This window comes from Tachyglossus aculeatus, chromosome 2 (assembly GCF_015852505.1).
Source record: "Tachyglossus aculeatus isolate mTacAcu1 chromosome 2, mTacAcu1.pri, whole genome shotgun sequence".
Taxonomy (NCBI): Eukaryota; Metazoa; Chordata; class Mammalia; order Monotremata; family Tachyglossidae; genus Tachyglossus; species Tachyglossus aculeatus.
In genome coordinates this window covers 69,803,945-69,824,371 of record NC_052067.1, presented here as the reverse complement: position 1 = coordinate 69,824,371, position 20,427 = coordinate 69,803,945, and the positions used below count along the sequence as shown (strand labels likewise).

At 43.4% G+C, this 20,427-nt stretch overlaps 1 protein-coding gene across 1 annotated transcript in view; it reads left to right on the top strand.

Moving 5' to 3' along the window:
• The window catches only part of SASH1 (SAM and SH3 domain containing 1), a 205,066-nt gene that overhangs the window by 146,437 nt on the left and 38,202 nt on the right, over nt 1–20,427 (top strand). Inside the window, exons 9-10 of the mRNA XM_038761304.1 lie at nt 11,974–12,106; nt 17,719–18,065. Of these exons, the coding sequence (XP_038617232.1) occupies nt 11,974–12,106; nt 17,719–18,065 (480 nt within the window). The remainder of the gene's footprint in view (nt 1–11,973; nt 12,107–17,718; nt 18,066–20,427) is intronic.

The following is a 20,427-nucleotide window of genomic DNA, read 5'->3' as shown; positions in this document are numbered from 1 at the left end:
TCAAATAAACCAGACTTCAGGGAGTCGTATACAAATGATAACAAATAATAATTATGGTATTTGTTAAATGCTTACTTTGTGCCAAGCATTGTTCTAAGCACTGGGGTAGATACGAGGTAATCAGATTGACCCATGAGGGGTTTACAGACGTAATCCCCATTTTACAAATGAGGTAACTGAGTCACAGAGAAGTTAAGTGGCTTGCCCAAGGTCACACAGCAGACAAGTAGCGGAACCGGGATTAGAACCTATGTCCTCTAACTCCCAAGCCCTTGCTCTTTCCACTAAGCCATGCTGCTTCTCATATAATAAATATAATGTAATATCTCATATAGTAATAATTATGATCATAGTAATAATAATGTTAATGTATGTCTTAAGTGCTGACTATGTGCTTAGTATATGCTAAGTGCTGGGGTAGACATAAGCAACTCGGGTTGGACACAGTCACTGTCCCACATGGGGCTCACAGTCTTAATCCCCATTTTACAGATGAGGTAACTGAGGCATGGAGAAGCAAAGTAACTTGCCCAAGGTCACACAGCAGACAAGTGGTGGAACTGAGATTAGAACTCAGATCCATCTGACTCCCAGGCCCAAGGATCTGGTTTATAATGTCCCACCTCCAAACCTGTTGCCAGACCTCTGATGTCATCCTGTGACCCAGATTGACAGAGAACATTTTAGACTTTCTGTACCCCAGTCCTGCTTCGGGCTTGGGTAGCCTTATGTCAGTGCCCAGAGTTTAGTAAAGACTCAGTTTAGGAGGAGGAGAAGGAGGGAAAGCAGCCCTTTAGGTTACAGATATCACCTGGGCACACATGGCTCCCATTCCTCAAAAGCTTCCAGTGGTTGCCCATTTCTTCCTGCATAAAGCAGAAACTCCCGACGGTTGGCTTAAATGAACTCTCCTGTGGGACAGGGACTATGTCTGATCTGATTATCTTGTATCTACCGCAGTGCTTAGTGCAGAGCTTGGCACATAGTAAACACTTAACAAATATTGTTATTGTTGTTATGAACTCTCTCCCTATATTTGTCAATGTTCCTTTCTTGCTACATCCCAGTTTCGCTTTTCTTTGCCCTAAAGCTAACCACCTCATTATGCCCTACTCTCATCTCTCTCTCTCATCTTTGCTCGCATCCTTCCTTCTGCCTGAAACTCTCCTGCAGCCCACAGCTTTCCCCAACTTCAGACATTTCAGAAATCCTATCTTCTCCAGAACGCTTTCCCTGACTCATTTCTCCTCTCCCAACTCCCATTTCATCCTCCCAACTGCCACCTTAGCACTGATAGTACACATATGTACTCACAACCACCTTCAGCTGTCTTGTACGTATCTATTACTGAAGCATTCACCTACAGTTTTACTTCTAGCTGTAAATTATTTTAGCCTCCGTGTACCCCTCGGGATTGTAAACTTCTCAAAGGTAGGAATCGTATGGGTAAATTATTGCCTTCTTTCATTCATTCAATCAAATGTATTGAGCGCTTACTGTGTGCAGAGCACTGTAATAAGCGCTTGGGAAGTACAAGTCGGCAACATATAGAGACAGTCCCTACCCAACAACGGGCTCACAAGTGCTTAGGATAGTAGACACTCAGTAATTTTTTTTGTATTTGTTAAGCACCTACTGTGTGTCAGGCACTGGACTAAGCTCTGGGGTAGATACAGAGTAATCAAATTGGACACATTCCCTTTCAATCAGATTTATTGAGCACTTACTGTCTGAAGAACATTGTGCTGAGGGCTTTGGAGAGTACAATATTACAGAGTTGGTAGACACATTCCCTGCATACATTAAATTTATAGTCTAGAGTGGGCTTACAGTCTTATAAATCCAGTGCCCCAGGTAGGGCTCACACTCTTAATCCCGATTTTACTGACGAGGTAACTGAGGCATAGACCAGTTAAGTGACTCGACCAAGGTCACACAGCAGGCAAGTAGCAGAGCTGGCATTAGAACCTAGATCCTCTTGAGTACCAGGCCCGTGCTTTTTCCACTAGGCAACACTGCTTCTCACTGCTTCACACTCCTTCTGCTATTGATAGATTGATTAGCTGCTGAGCCAGTAAGAATGCATTCACCAGGAAGCTACAACAAATTAATCAATGTCTTACTGAGCACTTACTCTGTGCAAAGCACTGTACTAACCTCTTGGAAGTAAGGAGCCATATTCCTGCTCCGAAAAAGCCTAAAATCTAGCAGGGGAGACAGATGTTAAAATAAATTACACAGACAACTGAGTATAACAATATGTACAGAAGTGATTTTATTAGCTTGAAAATGATGTTGATATGCTAACACTGTTAAGACAGGTGGAGTTTGTTGACTTCCTCATTTTTTAATCAACCTGCAGTCAGGGATGTCCAGGCAGAAATATATGTTGTGTCTCATTGAAAATGTATGTGGAGGTAAATCGAAAGCTATTTGAGAGTTAGTAAACCTCTTGATGATGCTCTACCTCATATTTCTTTCTGTTCCCATACCTGCAAGTTGCTGGTGTCATGCTTCTTTAGAATCTAGATGAGTTAGAGCAAAGATGAGAGTAATTTCCCATTCTCTGCACACAGTAAGTGCTCGGTAAAGGTGATTAATCTCTGTAGCAGTCAAACCTTGGGCATCAGTTATATTTGTTCAAGTTTGGTCATGTGCTAATGTGAATGAAGATGTCTGCTGGGAAGCATTTTTTGACATTTTTCAGGATTAAGCTTCTAGGGTGCTGAAAGTGGTGTGGGGCTCCAGCTCCATAATAATAATAGTAATAATAATTGTGGTATTTTTTTAGCACTTACTATGTGCCAGGCACTGTTCTAAGTTCTGGGGTAGATGGTAATTGGGTTGGACACAGTCCCTGGCCCACATAGGGCTCACAATCTTAATCCCCATTTTCCAGATGAGGTAACTGAGGCCTAGAGAAGTAAACTGACTTTCCCAAGATCACACAGCAGACATGAGGTAGAACCAGGATTAGAACCCAGGTCCTTCTGACTTCCAGGCCCGCTAAGCCACGCTTCCTCTCTGTATGCATGGAAACATGTTTTCCAACTCTGCGGTGATGGTCTCTCCTAAGTGCTCAGTACAATGTTCTGCACACAGTAAGTGCTCAGTAAATGTCATTGACTGATTCATTGATTAAAGAGTCTTCGACAATCTGATAGGGTCACGCCAAGGAACAATGTGGAAACTTGTTCTTTCTTGTCTGAACAGTTTGGGCTTGGGGAGTGGGTGGGGTCAGAAGAACAGAGCAACGGGACCCAAAGAGGACAGGATGATGGGTTCTGTTCAGTGCTTAATTTATCAATTGTTGTGTCAGTCAACAGGACAGGAAACCTAGTTCCATGGGAATCTGAAGAACAGCTAGGGCAGCTCTGCAGGAATCCCTCTAATAGTAATAATAATAATACTGTAATGATAATAATTGTGGGATCTGTTGGACTCCTGCTCTATGCTGAACACTGTTCTGTGCTAGGACATAGATACGAGATAAAAGATGATCAGGTCGCACACAGTATCTGTTCCACATGGGGCTCACAGCCTAAAAATAGGAGGGAGTGCACCCTGGCTGAGCCTGTTTCCCCTCTCTGAAATGTATTTTCATGTAGTCTCCGCCCCCCCCCCCCCCCCGCCTCCACTCACCCCACCACTGGACTGTAAGCTCATTTGAGGGTAGGGATCAGGTCTACCAACCCTATTGTATTGCACTTAGCCAAGAGGTTAGTGTAGTGCTCCACCCACAATAAATATTATTGCTCGTTGTGTGTAGATCTTACTAGGGGAAAAGGTTGTTACCAACAGAAATGTAGTCTAGGAGGTCAGTTATGGAGTTGCAGCCTAGAACCATCATGAGAAACAGCGTGACTTAGTGGAAAGAGCACGGGTCTGGGAATCAGAGGACCTGGGTTCTAATCTCAGCTTTTCCAACTGCTTGCTGTGAGACCATGGGCAAGTCATTTAGCTTCTCTGTGCCTCAGTTCTCCTTTTATTCCTCCTGCTTAGACTGTGAGCCCCATGCGGAGCAGGGGCTGTGTCCAACCAAATTCATTTGTAACTATCCCAGTGCTTAGAACAATATGTAACACATAGTTAAGTGCTTAACAAATGCCATTAAAACACACACACATGCGCACGCACACACACACACACACACACACACTAAAATAAACTACCTCCCTAACGTGAAGAGTCATGGTTTGAAAAATGGATAAATAAACTTTTGTTCTTTCCTTCTGAGGTTTGAAATTCAATTAAAGTTAGGGTAGTTGTTTTGTGTGTTGGACTTGGCGATGAGAGTCAATCTTACGTGTACTGCTTTCAACCAAAGCAACAGTATTTGCTGGATGTTGCCCAGAGGCCTTAAGGAAACGATGAGGCTGTCTCGAAGCACTGTCCCCAGACACAAACCTTAAGGGAAAAAGAGGATTCAGCAGCCTGAAATGACAATGAGAACAGTTTTGGAGGAGGAAAACACAGTCCGAGTGAGTGTAACTCTAAAAAGAGAAAATGGAAAGGATGGTTTGAAAGAGTGATCGTTCTCCGCAGGGATAACCAAAATCACAAGCTTTCATTTGGTCATTTCAAAAATACCCTCCGGAAGGCACTATTTTCAACATGCAGTTTTCCTGCAGAGAATCTTTAGGAGACCATCTGAAAAAAGGATTTTCTTTTTTTAAGTTGGTGCATTTCCTCTAGTGGTCTTCAGCAGTTCCTTTTTCGGGATTGGTCCTTGTCCTGCCTTTGCACAGATTCTCTGTCTTTCTTTCATCGAAATTCCATAGACAGTAATTAAGGAACTGGAGGCCAGCAAGAGGTCATCGAGCCTTCGTCAGTGAAAACAGGGATTGTTTGCCATGTACAACACTCCCTTTTTTCCTTGTGGTGAATAGAAGATTTGCTTAGAGCCGATGACTTATGCCTTTCTTGCAAGTTATGCAGTTAGCAAGTTACGAGGGAAACAGTCAGTGAGGAGAAAGCAGCTAATTGAAGCCGGTACCGTCGTTGTTTTCGTCTTCCTCTGCCTGGGTCCGTTGGATAATGTAACTTGGGAGAAGTTTTGTGCATGGACTGGCACTCCTGTTTAATGCTAAAAGGAGTGCCTGATACACCCTTGGAAGCTACATCGCTGACGGAACAGGATTCAGATTCAGGGAAGTTGGGGGCTCTCTTTAGCACCTATCCTTAGGCCTACCTCATGCCGAAGCCGGTAAGTCACAAAGTGCACATGGAGGAATGCAAAAATGTGCTTCTAATCTTGGAGAGAAAAATCTTCTTCACCGTTCTTGGACATCACACTACTCTTTCACATCCTTGATTTATCTCTTTCTTTCTTTCCCAGTCTCTTTTCCTGTTTATTCCTCTCTCTGACTACCTCATCTACCCTTCCAGGGTGACATTCCTGATTGTTTTTTTGCCGATGATGTGGATGATTTCTTTTGGGACGTTTCTTGAGCAAAGAGAGAGTAGCCTTGGATACTAGTATTACAGAGGTGGTTTTTTGTTTTGTTGTTGTTGTTGTTTTATTCCCAGAGGATCAGAAGTAACACAGGGCTATGCTGTGGCCTCATAGTCACATTGTAAAAAGATATGTTTCTCTGGTCTTCTAAAAATAGCATTATTAAGGCAAACTAAACATTAGAAGCATATCTGGCCGTGTCTAAGATTTTTAAAAAATGGTTGCAGACATGAAGCTACTTTCCAATGCCAGTTTTAAAATATTGTGCAGTTTTCTGTTTCTGGACCAAAGGAGATTAAGACAACTGATCTGGATTTATGTGACATTTAAACTGAGGAACAAAGATAGAAAGCAGTGAATGAATGTATTTTGAAAAGAGCGTTTTTGTAAATCCCGTTCAGTAAAATGTCTCGGCCAGGATTTGGCTAGAAAATGAGTTGCTACTACATCATCATCAGTGGTATTTATTGAGCACTTATATGCTGAGTGCTTGGGAGAGGACAGTACAATAGAGTCAGTAGACATGTCTCCTGCCCACAGTGAGCTTATAGTCTAGAGGGTGAGACAGACATTAATATAAATAGTTTCTAATATATATTTTATAGATGTGTGCATAAGTGCTGTAGGGCTGAGGGTGGGGTGAATATCAGTGCCCAAATGTCACAGGTCCAAGTGCATAAAGTGGGAAGCAGTGTGGCTCAGAGGAAAGAGCACAGGCTTGGGAATCAGAGGTCATGGGTTCTAATCTTGGCTCTGCCACATGTCTGCTGTGTGACCTTGGGCAAGTCACTCAACTTCTCTGAGCCTCAATTACCTCATCTGTAAAATAGGGATTAAGACTGTGAGCCCCACGTGGGACAACCTGATCACCTCGTATGCCCTCAGCACTTAGAACAGTGCTTCGCACATAGTAAGTGCTTAACAAATGTCATCATTATTATTAAGTAGCCAATGCCTCTATATGACTCCCCACTTGTTAGCGAGTGGTAATTCTGCACGGGAACTGCTGTGCCGTACAGGTTTGGGGCATAAACGGGCTGTGGTGTCCTGACTGTAGGAATCATTTAACGTAAATGAATGGGGTATCCCTGTTCCCAAACTTGCAACAGCAAGTTGAAGTTTAGCCTTTAATAGCAATTTGGTGCAGAACAGATGCAGCTGGCAAAGTACTGTACCAATCTCAGTATTTACAGATGCTGTTGATTTTGTTCCTGTTTCCCTGTAGTTCTTCATGTGGTTGTGTAATAAAGGCTTCTCCAAGCTGGCTCAATGTCTTCTGTATTAGAACATTGCAGATGTGTTGAGGATGCACTTGTTCCAAAAGAAGCTGAGAACGAAGAAGTCTCCGCCTCAGTATTCATGCCAAATGGGCCCCATAGGCTTCTCATTCAGCACTCTGGCAGCTGAATGGTGCACTATCTCTTTAAAGCAAGTATAATTTTGTGTATTGACTTGGTCAATTTGTTATGGTTTAAAACTGTGGAGCCAGCTGTCTGCAAGCTGATGTAATGTTGCTATGGAAACAAGAAAGGAAACACTCCGGCATTTACCACAGAATTACTACATATAGCACTAGCCAAAATAATTAAAAGTTGAGCCCAAGTGGGCTTTCTGGTGGAAAAATCTACAGCAGTGAGGCTGGAGTTGAAGCTGTTTCTATTTACGATACTGTACATCCCCTTTTTCTCATCGTTTGGGATATGTGGGTTGCCCTTCTCTGGCGCTGCCTGGGCTGGGAGTGGTGAGGAGGGAGGTTCAGATGATGGAGGCCAATTTGTGATAGAAAGGAGCTGAACCATAGCAAAATTCAGTGCGATCCAAAAGCATTGTGCTGCATGCAGTGAAACCCTTCTACACAATAGCTCCTGGACTTCCAGGTGTCTCTGACCACAGGACACCTGCTATGTAGAAAATTACAAAAAGCTGTTCTTTTCCAATAGCCCAGGAGACCATTTCCTGCAGGAAGCTATTTATTGACATGCAGGTTTTCTTCATTTCCTCCTGCTCTGGAAGGCTTGTTTGGGAGGAGTCCCTGGTTGAAGGAGGGAGGGAGACTAACTGTTTCGGTATATTTGCTATTGTTTTCTAGAGTTGATATGTCCAGAAAACAAGGCCAGTGGAATGGGGGACATGACTTTAAGTCCTACCATCCCAATCACATTTAAACATCAGATCTAAAGATGGGGATTTTAGGTTTCTTTCCCAGTGGAAAATATATGCTATCCGTCGTCATGTTAAAGAAGCAGCTTGACCTAGTGGAAAGAGAATGGGCCTGGGAGTTAGAGGCCCTAGGTTCTAATCCTGACTCTATCATATGTCTGCTGTGCGACCTTGGGCAAGTCACTTAACTTTTCTGTTTCTGTTTCCTCATCTGTACAATGGGATTTGAATAGCTGTTCCCCCTACAACTTAGACTGTGAATCCCAAGTGGGACAGGGACTGTGTCCAAACTGATTAACTCGTACCATCCCTAGTACTTAGAACAGTGGTTGGTACAAAGTAAGGGCTTAACAAATACCATAATTAATTGAAACTGTGATGAAGTGTTATATTTTCCATGCTGCACCATTTCCCTTCAAAACAGTCATGTTTTGAATTTATATTTTTCCCCCAAGGTGGAGAAGAAGCATCATCTCATCTTCATCAGTAGACGTGTTCCTTCAGATTAATTTTGAAGCTGTCAAGAAGATACTTGGCCCAAAAGAGACCTTTCCAAAATGATTTCACATTCATTTAGCATATCTTATCTTAATCTCCTGTATAGTTGTACAGTTGCTCTTAATGTGAAAAGTTGCAGCTGTGGCAATATTGTCTAGCATCCAAAGGCAAGGAACTGAAAGGAAAAATTTTGACTTGTGATTTCTGAGCCTTGATTTGGAACACACACCTTCAGAATCTTTTTTAGGGAAGTAAAAGTAATGTTGGTTCGAAGACCTATAGAGTTCATGTTTCGCCAAAGGAGATGCAACATTTGACAGATTTAGCAAGAACCTGGAATATATTATATTTCTAAACAAAATGAATTTGGGTGGGGAAAAACAGCCTTGAAAGGAGTCATCGCCTGTAAATCTGGTGTCATGATTTAATTATGTCTACTTTCTTCTCCAGAGATTTTGCTGACATGAGGTACTGAGCTGCCTTTCTTTGTGCACTTTTTTAGACATAAAACAGCTCCTGTACTTGTTTCCTATAGTTCAGTCCTCCCTTCTTTTGATCTGTACTTCCCTGTTACTGTACTTACTAAAACTATGATGTGCTTTAACCTTTAGTACCCCCAGCTTCGTCTTGAAGAGTAATTTAACATTATTTGACGGATAATGTTAATCTGCAGTTATTTCATGCTTTTTACTTCAGATGAGGTTAAGTAAAAGAAAAATGGCATTTTAGAATATCTGCAGATATACTAGATCTGTGCAATTAGAGCATCTGTGGATTACCACACTTACCCTTCTTTGGAATCATTTACCTTCTGACCCGTGTTGTGAGATTTAAGGGTTTAGATGACGGACTGTGATGTCAACTCAATTATCAAGGGGAAGATTTTTCAGTGTGAGGTTATCCAGCTTCTATTTCTTCTTCTTCATCCTCTAGCTTCTCACCTTTGGTCCATGCATTTACTCGTGAACACTACATCAGCGAGGTCATTAGCACATCCACCTAACTGGGATCCTAGACAATAACAGAAAATGAGAGAATCAAGCCAATCTCCTATACTTGGTGTTAAGTGTGTACTACTGATACAATAGCAAATCGGTGCCTGGGAATCAGTGAGTGGTGGTATCCTTCAGGGCTTCAAGAGATTTGCATGGTTTGGGGGTGGGGATCATGAAGCTGCCATTCTACCCACTTTACCCTCCCTCCCCTATTGCCCTGACACTCCAAGCCCCTCCCCCAAAATTAGTGATGTTTACTGAACACTTACTGTGTGCAAACCACTGTATTGAGCACTTGGGAGAGTTCAGTAGAGTAAGTAAACCCAATCCCCACCCTCAGGGAGTGTACAATCTAGGTAACAAACCAAATAAACCATGGGACATTAGGTTTTGCCATCATCTGAGGAGGGCTGCCAGGGGGAGCATCAGTTCTTGGGTGCTAATTTTTAATGGAATAGGGAATAAACTAGGAGGTGGAAGAGACTGAAACTACATTATACCTTTGGAGTGTAATCAGATCCAGCTAGTGTAGAGTTTGTACTTGTCCCACCCTCCCCTCCCTGTTCTACTCTTCATCAAGCCAGGCCGTTCCACCCCCCTCACCTTGCCAGTCATATCCCCAGTGGTATCCCATAACCCATCTCCTATATCTAGGCCCAGTCTAGGGCCAGGACCACACTGCTGTCTTTGAACCCTTCAGGAAGGCATGGGGATGGAGAGAGAGAGAGAGAGAGCAGTCTCTCCTTGTGAGTCAAGGCAGTGAGTTCCCCAGGATCAAGGAGCCTGACCAGACCCCTGCCAGTTTGAGCCAAAATGATTCCACGTATTGTCCAAATTTGGCGATGTCACTAGCGTTCAAACCACTGCCCTCTTTTAGGATAGTTGGCTCCAGGGGAGAGGGGTTGTTGCCATTTTTTTCCACAAAAGTGGGGCTCCAGTAGCCTCAGAAACTACCAAAGTGGAGGCAAAGGCAGGATAGGGACTAGAGGAGTGAAGGAGGTCTCAATTTTATTGAAGGGGAAAATATAGAGGGCTTGCTCTGCTTTCACTCCTCCTGGCAACCGTACCCTGGATTTCCATTCACCCCCTTCCCACCTTCTTGGTCCCAGCTTTGTGTCTTGAACTCTCCCTTCATCTTTGGCATTGAGCAGCCCACAATAAAGATGTTTGGACAAACCAGAGATCCAGATAAGTGTGGGGAAAGGGCCGGGAGAGGAAAGGCATATAAACGAGATTGTTCTGTGTTGGCTGAAATGAAGTTTTAGGATCATCCCTGGAATAAGTTAAACATCCTATTCCTGTCCCCCAGCTCACGCACAGTCAAGATTTGGTCCTAATCTTGACCATATGTAGAGCATTTCTCCAAGATTGCAAAACCCTTTGAAGATGCATATTATTCCATTTCATGTTGGGAAAGTGATTGATTCATGGTTGAACGGAGAATCGGCGAGGAATGAAATCCAGCACCCTTCATTCTTCATTTTTCCACTTTGTCTTTTAAACTGCTATTCTCCGACTAATTGATGTCCAACTACCGTGTCCACTACAAGATTACTAACTGCTGGGGTATTTTTTGCCTTGAAAAAAAGCATCTGCAGTCTTATTTGGCTGTCCTTTAAAAGTCTTTTTTAACCCTGAAATGATGAGGGGGAGTGTGTGTATGTGGGTTGTTTTTTTTTTTTTTTTGGAGGGGGAGGTGAGAGGACAATCAGGGTTTATTTAAGGATCTACTATATTGCTATGGCTTTGGTGATCTAAGTTCATTACAAGGAAGTGGAGTAAAGATTGCAACATTTTTAGGATGTGAGAGGTTAGATAGGATTGAACATAAAAAACAAAGTATGGTATACAGCTCGTGCATTCCTTCAGCTGCACTCTGCACTCCCTCACCCGGAATGTTTCGTGTACAGTGCCAGTGCTGTGTTGTCATTTGGGGGAGAGTGATTTTTTTCTTTCACAGAAGATAAAACAGAGGAAGTCACATATTGAATGTTGGAGCTGGCTTGGAAGTGAAGCTCTCATTTGGTGCACAAGGGGAGAATTGTTTTAGCCTGTGTCACTGCTGCTAGAGAGTGAATTTTTTTTGTCTCTGTAATGTTTGATACTTGAGGGAAAACAGCTGGGATGGAGCATACTTGATCAGATGTGAAACGAAACGGGATGCTGGGGAATATGGACTGTACTGTATAGCCGAAAAGGTCAGCATTTTCCCTTGGTCACTGTTGGAGGAATGCTGGGTCTGGCCTCCTGCTGGCTTTTGTGCATCTTCAGAAAGAGTCAGAAGGGGGAGAGCAGTGGCTGCCGAGTGGCAGCTCTTTGTCAGAGCTGGTCGAAGATTTTCTTTTGCGTCTCGTCCCTTTGTCGCCCTGCTGTTTTGATTTTTCTGGGATGACTGGAAAAAGTCAACAGAGCTTGGGTTTGGAGAAGCTGTTGGTGACCACGCGAAACAACCAGTTCTGATGGGCCAGACAGATGAGTGCCTGACCCAAACCACAGCAGCCTAACTGGAATTACAAGCACAGCCCTGGAGAGGAAAGCCCTGCCCGAGCCACTTGAAAAGAGGACATGGAAGTAGTTGAGACAAAATGTGTGGAACGCAAGGGCTGGAATTTATGTGTGTCAGTGCTTAGGACTTAACACAGACTTAGATGTTAAAATGGTATGTGGAGCCTGCTAGCCCTGGCCGTTCACTTAAAATCCTCCTGCGTTAGTTCCTGTCAAAATCGGGGCCACCGACTCCTTGAAGAAATTGCCTTGCTTCTGATTGGTCCTGGGATGGGGTTAACTTGGTGGTAGCGGTGGTGGCAGCAAGGATTAAGCCATGGAGCAATTATTTGATTAACGTTTCCTTTGTTTCTTTGCCAGTCAAGAGAACAATCGGATGATGAAACCGAGGAGGCGGTGAAGTTTAAGAGGTTACACAAGCTGGTTAACTCTACTCGCAGAGTCAGGAAGAAACTAATTAGGGTGGAAGAAATGAAAAAGCCCAGCACTGAAGGTAAAAAGCAAACTGCACGCTGGTTATTCCAAAATAAAACCATTTGGGTGTATGTTTCTATTGAAGAGTGTCTTTCAGGAAGAGGGACCATGGGCCAGGCTCTAGGTAAGAGCTGTGGAGAGGGTGGAGTATTTGAGTAAGGTGGTAGAACAATGTCATAAAAACTCTGAGAAAGGGCATTGTTATTAGAGAGGAACTGGTAGTACTCCACTTGATTTGATTAATATACTAGGAGAGGGAAATGTCATGCGTCACGTCAACATTGAAGATCCATTTATGTAAATCTGCTTCTCAATATTGGGGCTGTTCCTTGCCACGTTTTGCACCATGTTGACATTTATTTCTACGACTTTCGGTAGTGCACGAGGTCCACAATTTAGAAAAGTATAACTGGACGCGGTTCCCCTCCGATGGACTTAATCTAAAATCTTGAAAAAAAGTTGGGACAGCAAGAATCTGCAGCATGCAGGCATTTAAAGTGTCCCTACAGATTTCTAAACAATATTTGCTCACTTTTTAAAAATTGGCATTTTAAGTCTCTCAGAACTTCAATTCTAATGAGTCCTGACAGTGTTAAAGAGATACAGTCTTGTTTGTCTAAGATGTCAAAATGACTGAAACATATTTACCAACAGAGATGGGAATCTATTCATCTTAATGAAAAGTTACTCCTTGAGACTGAAGTATACTAGTTTATCAATATTCCTAACTTTTCTTTCCGGTGATCTGAGGAAAGCGTCTAGTTAGTGTTCCCTTTCAGAACAGCTTAACATCCCATAAAACTGTATAACTCCATTGTTATAAAACAGTGCCTGTCAGAAATAAAACTTTTGAGTTTTCAGAATACTATAAGGGCATATGGAACACTTGGCTATTTGAGAAGATAGCTATATTGAGCATATATGTTAAAAATGCACTTATTTTGTCTAAGGGGAAAGACTCTTTGGCCAATTAGAATGAACAAAACCTGTTAATGAATTAATGTGTTCATAAAATCTCTATCAAACAATTGCTAAAGTGTGGGAGTTCCTGTTGTTTTTTTTATTTTTAATGCAAATTCCCCAGAGACATTTCAGACTATATTACAGAAGTCATTGTGTTTTCAAGTAGTGCTCCATGGCTAAATTCAGAAAGTTGCAGTTTTATGATGAAAAAGTATTTTGGGAACAGGGCCACTGGGTAAACGTGGCCTGGCCACATAGGGGAGAGGCCACTGGGAGCCAGCAGCCCTAGGTGGGGGTTATGGAGATGTTGGAGGGTGGCAGTCCTGAAGTCTATAGACTGTAAGCTTTTTGTGGCAGGGGATGGATGTGTCTGTTATATTGTTATATTGTACCTTCCTAAGCGTTTAGTACAGTGCTCTGCACTCAGTAAGCACTCAGTAAATATGATTGACTGGCTGACTGAAGTCAGGCCTGGGAATTTGGTGCCCCCTCCTCTGGGGTTCAGCTCAAGCCAATTCTCTGGCTTAAGAACAGAGATTCCTCCATGCTCTGGAGGCTATTTGTTAGCCTCACAGCCACATCGAACAACCCATCATGAAGAGTCCCCATCATGACCCAGGGATCCCACTGGGATTCTGCTTGGCAGGGAAGGATCCTGGATTTCCCTGCTTGGTTTGGGACATCCATGGCTATGAGGGCCCAGAAAGAGGGGGCCAGTTCCATGAAAGGGGCTCAGGCACTATCAATCTGGGGCCTAGCTAGCATCCTTCTCCCTTTTAGACCCAAAGTCCTGGCCTGAGGTGCTAAGGTCCTTTTCTGGACCTTTGTCAGCCAAGTGATTTGAGGGGAAAGTGGGATGTGGTCACTGTATTTCAGGGTTTTGTTCGTTCAATTCAGAGGCAGTTGTACATACTGAGACACTTGCCACTCTGAATAGTCTACCTAAGTGCATATCTCAGCACAGCGTGGATTATTCTTGAATCCTAAAATGCTTCCAGTTCTCCAATTCTGCAGGAGAGCTGGGAATTCCCCTTGTCCAACTTCTGACTGGGGATAGGGCTCCGCAGCCTCAAGTGGGCTAATCCCCCCTTGGCCCCCATGGAGCAGAGGGAAATGAATTCCTTGTGCTGCCATAAACACTGACTCGCTTTGAAATTGTGACTAGTCCCAGCTCTACCATTGGCCTGCTCTATGACCTTGAGCAAGTCATTTAACCTCTCTGTGTCCTGGGTTCCTTACCTGTAAAATGGGGATAAAATGCTGTTGCCCCTATCTTACAGAGGGTGAGCCCACATGACTGTCCGCTATGATCATCTACTCTCTCAGAGCTCAGTACAATGTTTGGCTCATTGTGCTGAGCGCTTAATAAGAACTATACATGTTATATGAACTACACTATAGCAGGGCCAATGCAATTTTTGAGTGTCAGCTGTACAAGTAAGCAGCATTGGGATTAAAATCCATGGAACTACTTAAGCAACATCCCAGAGGCCATGACTTCCTGATGCTTTTATATAACACAGATTCCTTTTAACCGCAAAATTACAACTTAGTAAAAATTAATTTTGTTGGCTTGAAGGATTCTTTAAGCAATTTGTGCAGCCTAGGGTTGTAATGCAGGTAGTAATGACCTCTTGATCTTTGAGAAGTCTAAACACTTTCCATTTCTGTTTATCCATCTCCTCCTGGCCCCTTACCTCTGGATTCACACTTGTGGCCCTCAAGACAACTTTAGAACAGTTCTCTGCCCTTAGTAGGTGCAGCATGGCATAGTGGCTAGAGAACTGGTCTGAGAGTCAGAAGGTCATGGGTTCTAATCCTGGCTCCACTACTTGTCTGTTGCGTCATCTTGGGCAAGATGCTAGACCTCTCTGTGCCTCAGTTACCTCATCTGTAAATTAATAATTATGGTATTTGTTAAGTACATACTATTTGCCAGGCACTGTACTAAGCACTGGGGTTGATACAGTCGGGTTCACATTCTCAATTCCCATTTTACAGATGAATAAATGCCATTATTATTATTATTATTATTATTATTATTATTATTATTATTATAACTCAGTAGACATCTTGGACCCTCTCAGGTACCTTGGCCATTCTTTGAGAGATCTTCAGGGCTCACCAGTAAGTGCAGATGAATGAAATAACTCCTGAACTATAAAAACCGAACAGGACTGCTGGATTTGGTCAACTACATGAGCCTCCTAAGCAATGCCTCTGCCTCAGCTGTTACACTTAGTGCTGTCTTTTTGTTCCATACTCCTATCTGATTTTCCTCCCTAAAGTTCAGCTGGTGGAAAGCTGTGGTGCTAGAAAGTTTCCTTCTTATAATTAGAGAAGCATAGTCAGGCTTGGTACACCCACAGTTTGACCTACTTCTTTTCTTACGTCTGTTCTCATAAAGTGAGTTCCTTTCTGTATGTCTTCTCTGCCAGGAAGGCCAAGCCTTTCCACTGGTCCTGCAGAGTTTCACAGCTACCTGGCACCAGGGACTGCTTTAGGGCAGGGTTGCAAGTGGAAACAGTGAAACACTCGATGTGTCCGCTTACGTGCCAGTGGCTAGTATACTCTTTTGTCTCACTGCTTGTATAGCAGCGTTGATATGGATGGGGATGCTTGGCTTCTAATATGGGATTCCCTGAGCTATTTTTGGTTTGCCAGTTGGACATTGTATATTGATTGCAGTTGTGAGGCAGATATTACCCTTTTCGGCACCTCCATTCAATCTCTCCGTTATGGAAGTTGTTCAAACTGTTACCTGCTGTGTGACTTTGGGCAAGCCATTTAACTTCTCTGTGCCTGAGTTTTCTCATCTCTAAACTGGAGATTAAATACCCATTCTCCTCATCCCAGTGGCTGAGAGCCCTATATGGGACAGGATCTAATCCTATCTGATGATCTTGTATCTACGGAGAAACGAGCAGTAACACATTAATAAAAGCATAACACATACTATAATTATTATTACATGTGTTACTTAAAAGCATTATTAACAACTTTATCAGGGCATGCAAGGGTGGGTGTGGACCTGAGGGAAGGGCATTTCACAAAGGAGGAATGATTCTGACTCCCAAGCACATCAGGGCTGAGCTTAATAAAGGTGGGAAATAAAGTTACTTGTTAAATACTATTAAAATACCTTGCAAATAGTTATATTTGTATATTTTCATGGCATTTTAATGAGAGGGAAGACAAGAAGCCTGCCCTTGGGTAAAGGATTAGAAGAGATCAGGGATCACCATAGGAAGTCCAGGGATCTGAGGATAATTTCACAACTAGGGAGGAATGGAAGCTTATAGATTGTGGCCGTCTCTGAAAAGCTATAGACAGAGATGAGAAATAAGAGTAAGCTTGAGAGACCTCTGTGTTATAATGGACTAATTAGGGAGCAATTCCAAAACACTTTGATCAAGGTTTTGATCCCCAGGCCCATGTCCTCCCCCTGGCCTGGAATGCCCTCCCTCCGTACATCCACTAAGTTAGCTCTCTTCCTCCCTTCAAAGCCCTACTGAGAGCTCACCTCCTCCAGGAGGCCTTCTCAGACTGAGCCCCCTTTTTCCTCTCCCTCTCCCCATTCCTCCTGCCCTACCTCCTTCCCCTCCCCACAGCACCTGTGTATATGTTTGTACAGATTTATTACTCTATTTCACTTGTATATATTTACTATTCTATTTATTTTGATAATGATGTGCATCTAGCTTTACTTGTATGTATTCTGATGACTTGACACTTGTCCACATGTTTTGTTTCGTTGTCTGTCTCCCCCTTCTAGACTGTGAGCCCGTTGTTGGGTGGGGACCGTCTCTATATGTTGCCAACTTGTACTTCCCAAGCGCATAGTACAGTGCTCTGCACACAGTAAGCGCTCAATAAATACGATTGATTGATTGAATGAATGAATGAATGAATGAAAGGTTTGTTCCAGATCCTTAATGTGTTTCTCAAAAGTTTGGGTTGCTTTGTTTTTTTTGTTTCGTTTTTCAGTATATGCTCAGGATGTATTTTGGGGAATATAAACCAATCAGCTGTCTGTGGTCCAAGACCTAGATAGAACGTACACATATTTTGGCATCAGTAATGTGCCAGGTCAAATTTGGGCCTGGAATAGGTAGGTGGGTCTCGGGCAGGACCAAAGCAAGAAGCTGAAACAGTAGCTTTCCCTGATTACTGCCAGCCAATGGCCTCTCCCACCTGAGGTGGACAGAGAGAGTAGGCAGACAGGCCCTCTGAAGTGGCAGAGGTTGAGCAGTTGACCTAAGGCCATGTATGAAGCATGGCATAGCCCCTCCTGGCTTGTGTGCTAGAGGTGCCATTTCCTTATAATTACTGTGGTAAGCACCTATTATTTGCTCAGCACCATACAAAGTACTGGAGTAAACACATCAGCTACAGTTCCTGTCCTCTACAGGCCTCCCCGTCTACGAGGGAGGGAGAACAGGCAGTCAGACCCCGTTTTTACAGATGAGGAAACTGAAGCACAGAGAATCGAAGTGACTTGCCTAAGATCACACAGCAGACAAATGACAGGGCTAGGATTAGAATCCAGGTCTCCTGATTCCCAGGCCTGTGCTTTTTTCCCCAAGGTCATGTTGCTTCTCAGCGTGACCCTGGTCTAGCAGTCAATAAATTTGGTAAGTGCTCATGTTGACTTTTGTCCCCATTTAGGTGTGGAAGAACAGTCTCTTGACAGCTGTCCAATCCTGGATGACAGGTCAGCGCTTTACTCTGGAGTTCACAAGAAGCCATTCAGTTGTGACGGCTCCCCCGAACAGCCACCAGAGGATGATTCGGACCCCCTGACCCCCTCTCCTTCGTCCAGCAGCCTGGACACCTGGAGTGCCAGCCGCAAACTGGTCAAGACCTTCAGTAAAGGAGACAGCCGGGGCCTGATTAAGCCTCCCAAGAAGATGGGGACGTTTTTCTCCTACCCAGAGGAGGAGAAGGCTCAGAAAGTCTGCCGCTCCCTCACTGATGGGGAGATGAGGAAGAGCCTTGGCTCTCTGAGCCATGGGGTAAGTACCGAGAGCGTTTGCTTTTATGACAGCAACAGACACAAGCACCACCTTCTGGTGTCCCTAGAGGAGATTCAGAGTGTCAGGAAGCAAATCCGGTTGAAGAAAATGGATACTAATTATTCCTGTTCCAGAGCTTTCCTCTGCCAGCGCCCTTCCAGGAAAGGAATGTCAGCCACAACTTGTGACCTCCAGCTGCTCCGGCAGAAAGCCAAAGGAGGAGGCAGCTGTGGCTTCCCCAACAGAAGGCTGAGAGGGCGCACCTCTGTCAGTGAGTTCAATATCACCTATGTGGTGGAGAGAAGTCTGTACAGTCACCTCAACCTGACCCAGCTGGTGCGTCCTGTAACTGACAGGACCCTCAGTAAGGCCGACAAGCAGGACCTGAGGCGGTGCTTGCTGGAGGAGGAGGAGGCGGCCAAGAGAAAATGGGCCGCCACAGTGGACCGCTGTACTAAACGGGTTCTTTTGAGAATCCACCAGAAGTCTGTGAGTCAAAAACTCAGCTGTGTAGGTAGCCTTGTGGTTTCCATGGGGATGAAGCTAAGCATGATCAACTCCTTCTACCATTCCACCATCTCATTTTACCTTCTCTCACCCAAGCTAACACTTTTCCTTCCGTCTTCTTCCCCACTCCCTTAGCGATACCCCAAATCAGTCATCTGACTTTATCAGTTTCTTCTCAGTTTTTTTCTTACCAAAGAACCTAGTGTGTTTAAATGAAAATTAAATCAAGTGGGAGCTCCATTACAGCTGGAAGAACTAACATCATTCTTTTGATGGTTATTTGTCCTTCCAGGCTATATCCAAAGCTACCTTTGTGATGGACCAGTTAGAAAAGAGCACCTTGGTGGATTTTTTGGGGTCGGCGGGAGGAGAGGGGCTAGAAGAGAGCCTCTCGTCAAATATTAAATCAGTGGAAACTAGCTTGGAAGATGCTTCCTGCAGTTTTACATACCAGTTTGTTATGTTTTTAAAGAGTTCTGTTGAGCAAGGTTCCTTTATGGTGAGGAGAAAAATCCCATTTTTCCAGTTAGAGGAGGAAAAGAACCCATTGGGTTATTAAGTATACCTAGAGTGATTTTGGATTCTGCTTTTCAGTCCAAAATGTACATGATGGGTGGTTACAAGAAAGACTGAACAGTTGTTCTCCACTTCTGAAGACAGACAAGAAGTGACTGGATTAAACTGGAATAAGAGGGATGTTGGAAAAAAAACCCCCAAAAAACATTACCACAGATTCTGACCTGTTAGAAACCTGTTGAAGAGGAGAGGGTATTTAATTGGAAATTAATGTGTAATGTCAAATTCCTCCATTGTGGGAAGATTTACTAATAGATAACAATAATAATAATAATAGTGGTATTTAAGTGCTTACTATCTGCCATGCTAAATGCTGGGTTACATTTAAGTTAAATCAGGTCAGCTAGATACCCTGTCCCATGTGGGGCTCAGAAGTCTAAGTAAATTCAAGATTTAATTCATCTAAATTTTCAAGATTCCTTTAACACGTTTGGGTTATTTTAAACTTTATGACCTTTGTAATTTCTTTAATCAAGTCCCTCTCTATTATCCTGAGAAAAATCCATCATCCAACAGGCAGGGGTCTTCTCTGACCCTGCCAGTGTGGGCCTTTCATCATGTATGAACAATAGTGGTTGGATCTGTAAAGAGACCTCAAAGGTCATCTGCCTTAGCCCCCTGCCTCGGGCACATAAACATTTAACATTCAAGAGAGATGGTTGTAAATCCTATTTTTAAAGGAACAGGATTTTCCCAACATCTCTTTGTAGCCTGTTCCAATGTTTAATCACCCTTACTGGCAAAATGTTCTCCCTTATGTTAAACAGATTGTCTCTTGCTGCGCGTTTCATTCCATTTCTCCTTCTGCCTTCTGTGGAAGTGGAGAGTAACTGGTCAGGGAACTCCTTTTAATCAATCATTAGCCCATTAGCTTATTCTTTGCCAGCCTAATTAACTCCAACCTATCCTTGGACATCTAGATACTCTCATTTAAATTATTTATTCACTCAGTTCATTCAGTCGCATTCATTGAGAACTTAACTGTGCTCAGAGCACTGTACTAAGTGTTTGGAAAGTACAATTCAACAACAAAGAGAGACAATCCTTGCCCACAACGGACTCACAGTCTCCCATCTGGATACTCTCCAGTTGTTCCCCAACTTAAAATGTGATGAGCAAATGGCTCTTTTAAGGTTGAGTACTCCATAAGGACAGTCCTCTGCCCACATTAGGTGCTCAATGAATACAATTGATCATTTCCCATTTCTTGTAGGACACGTTCTTGTTGTACTCCATGGCATCATGTTGTGGCATCCCACCACCGATGCCTTTTGCCAGG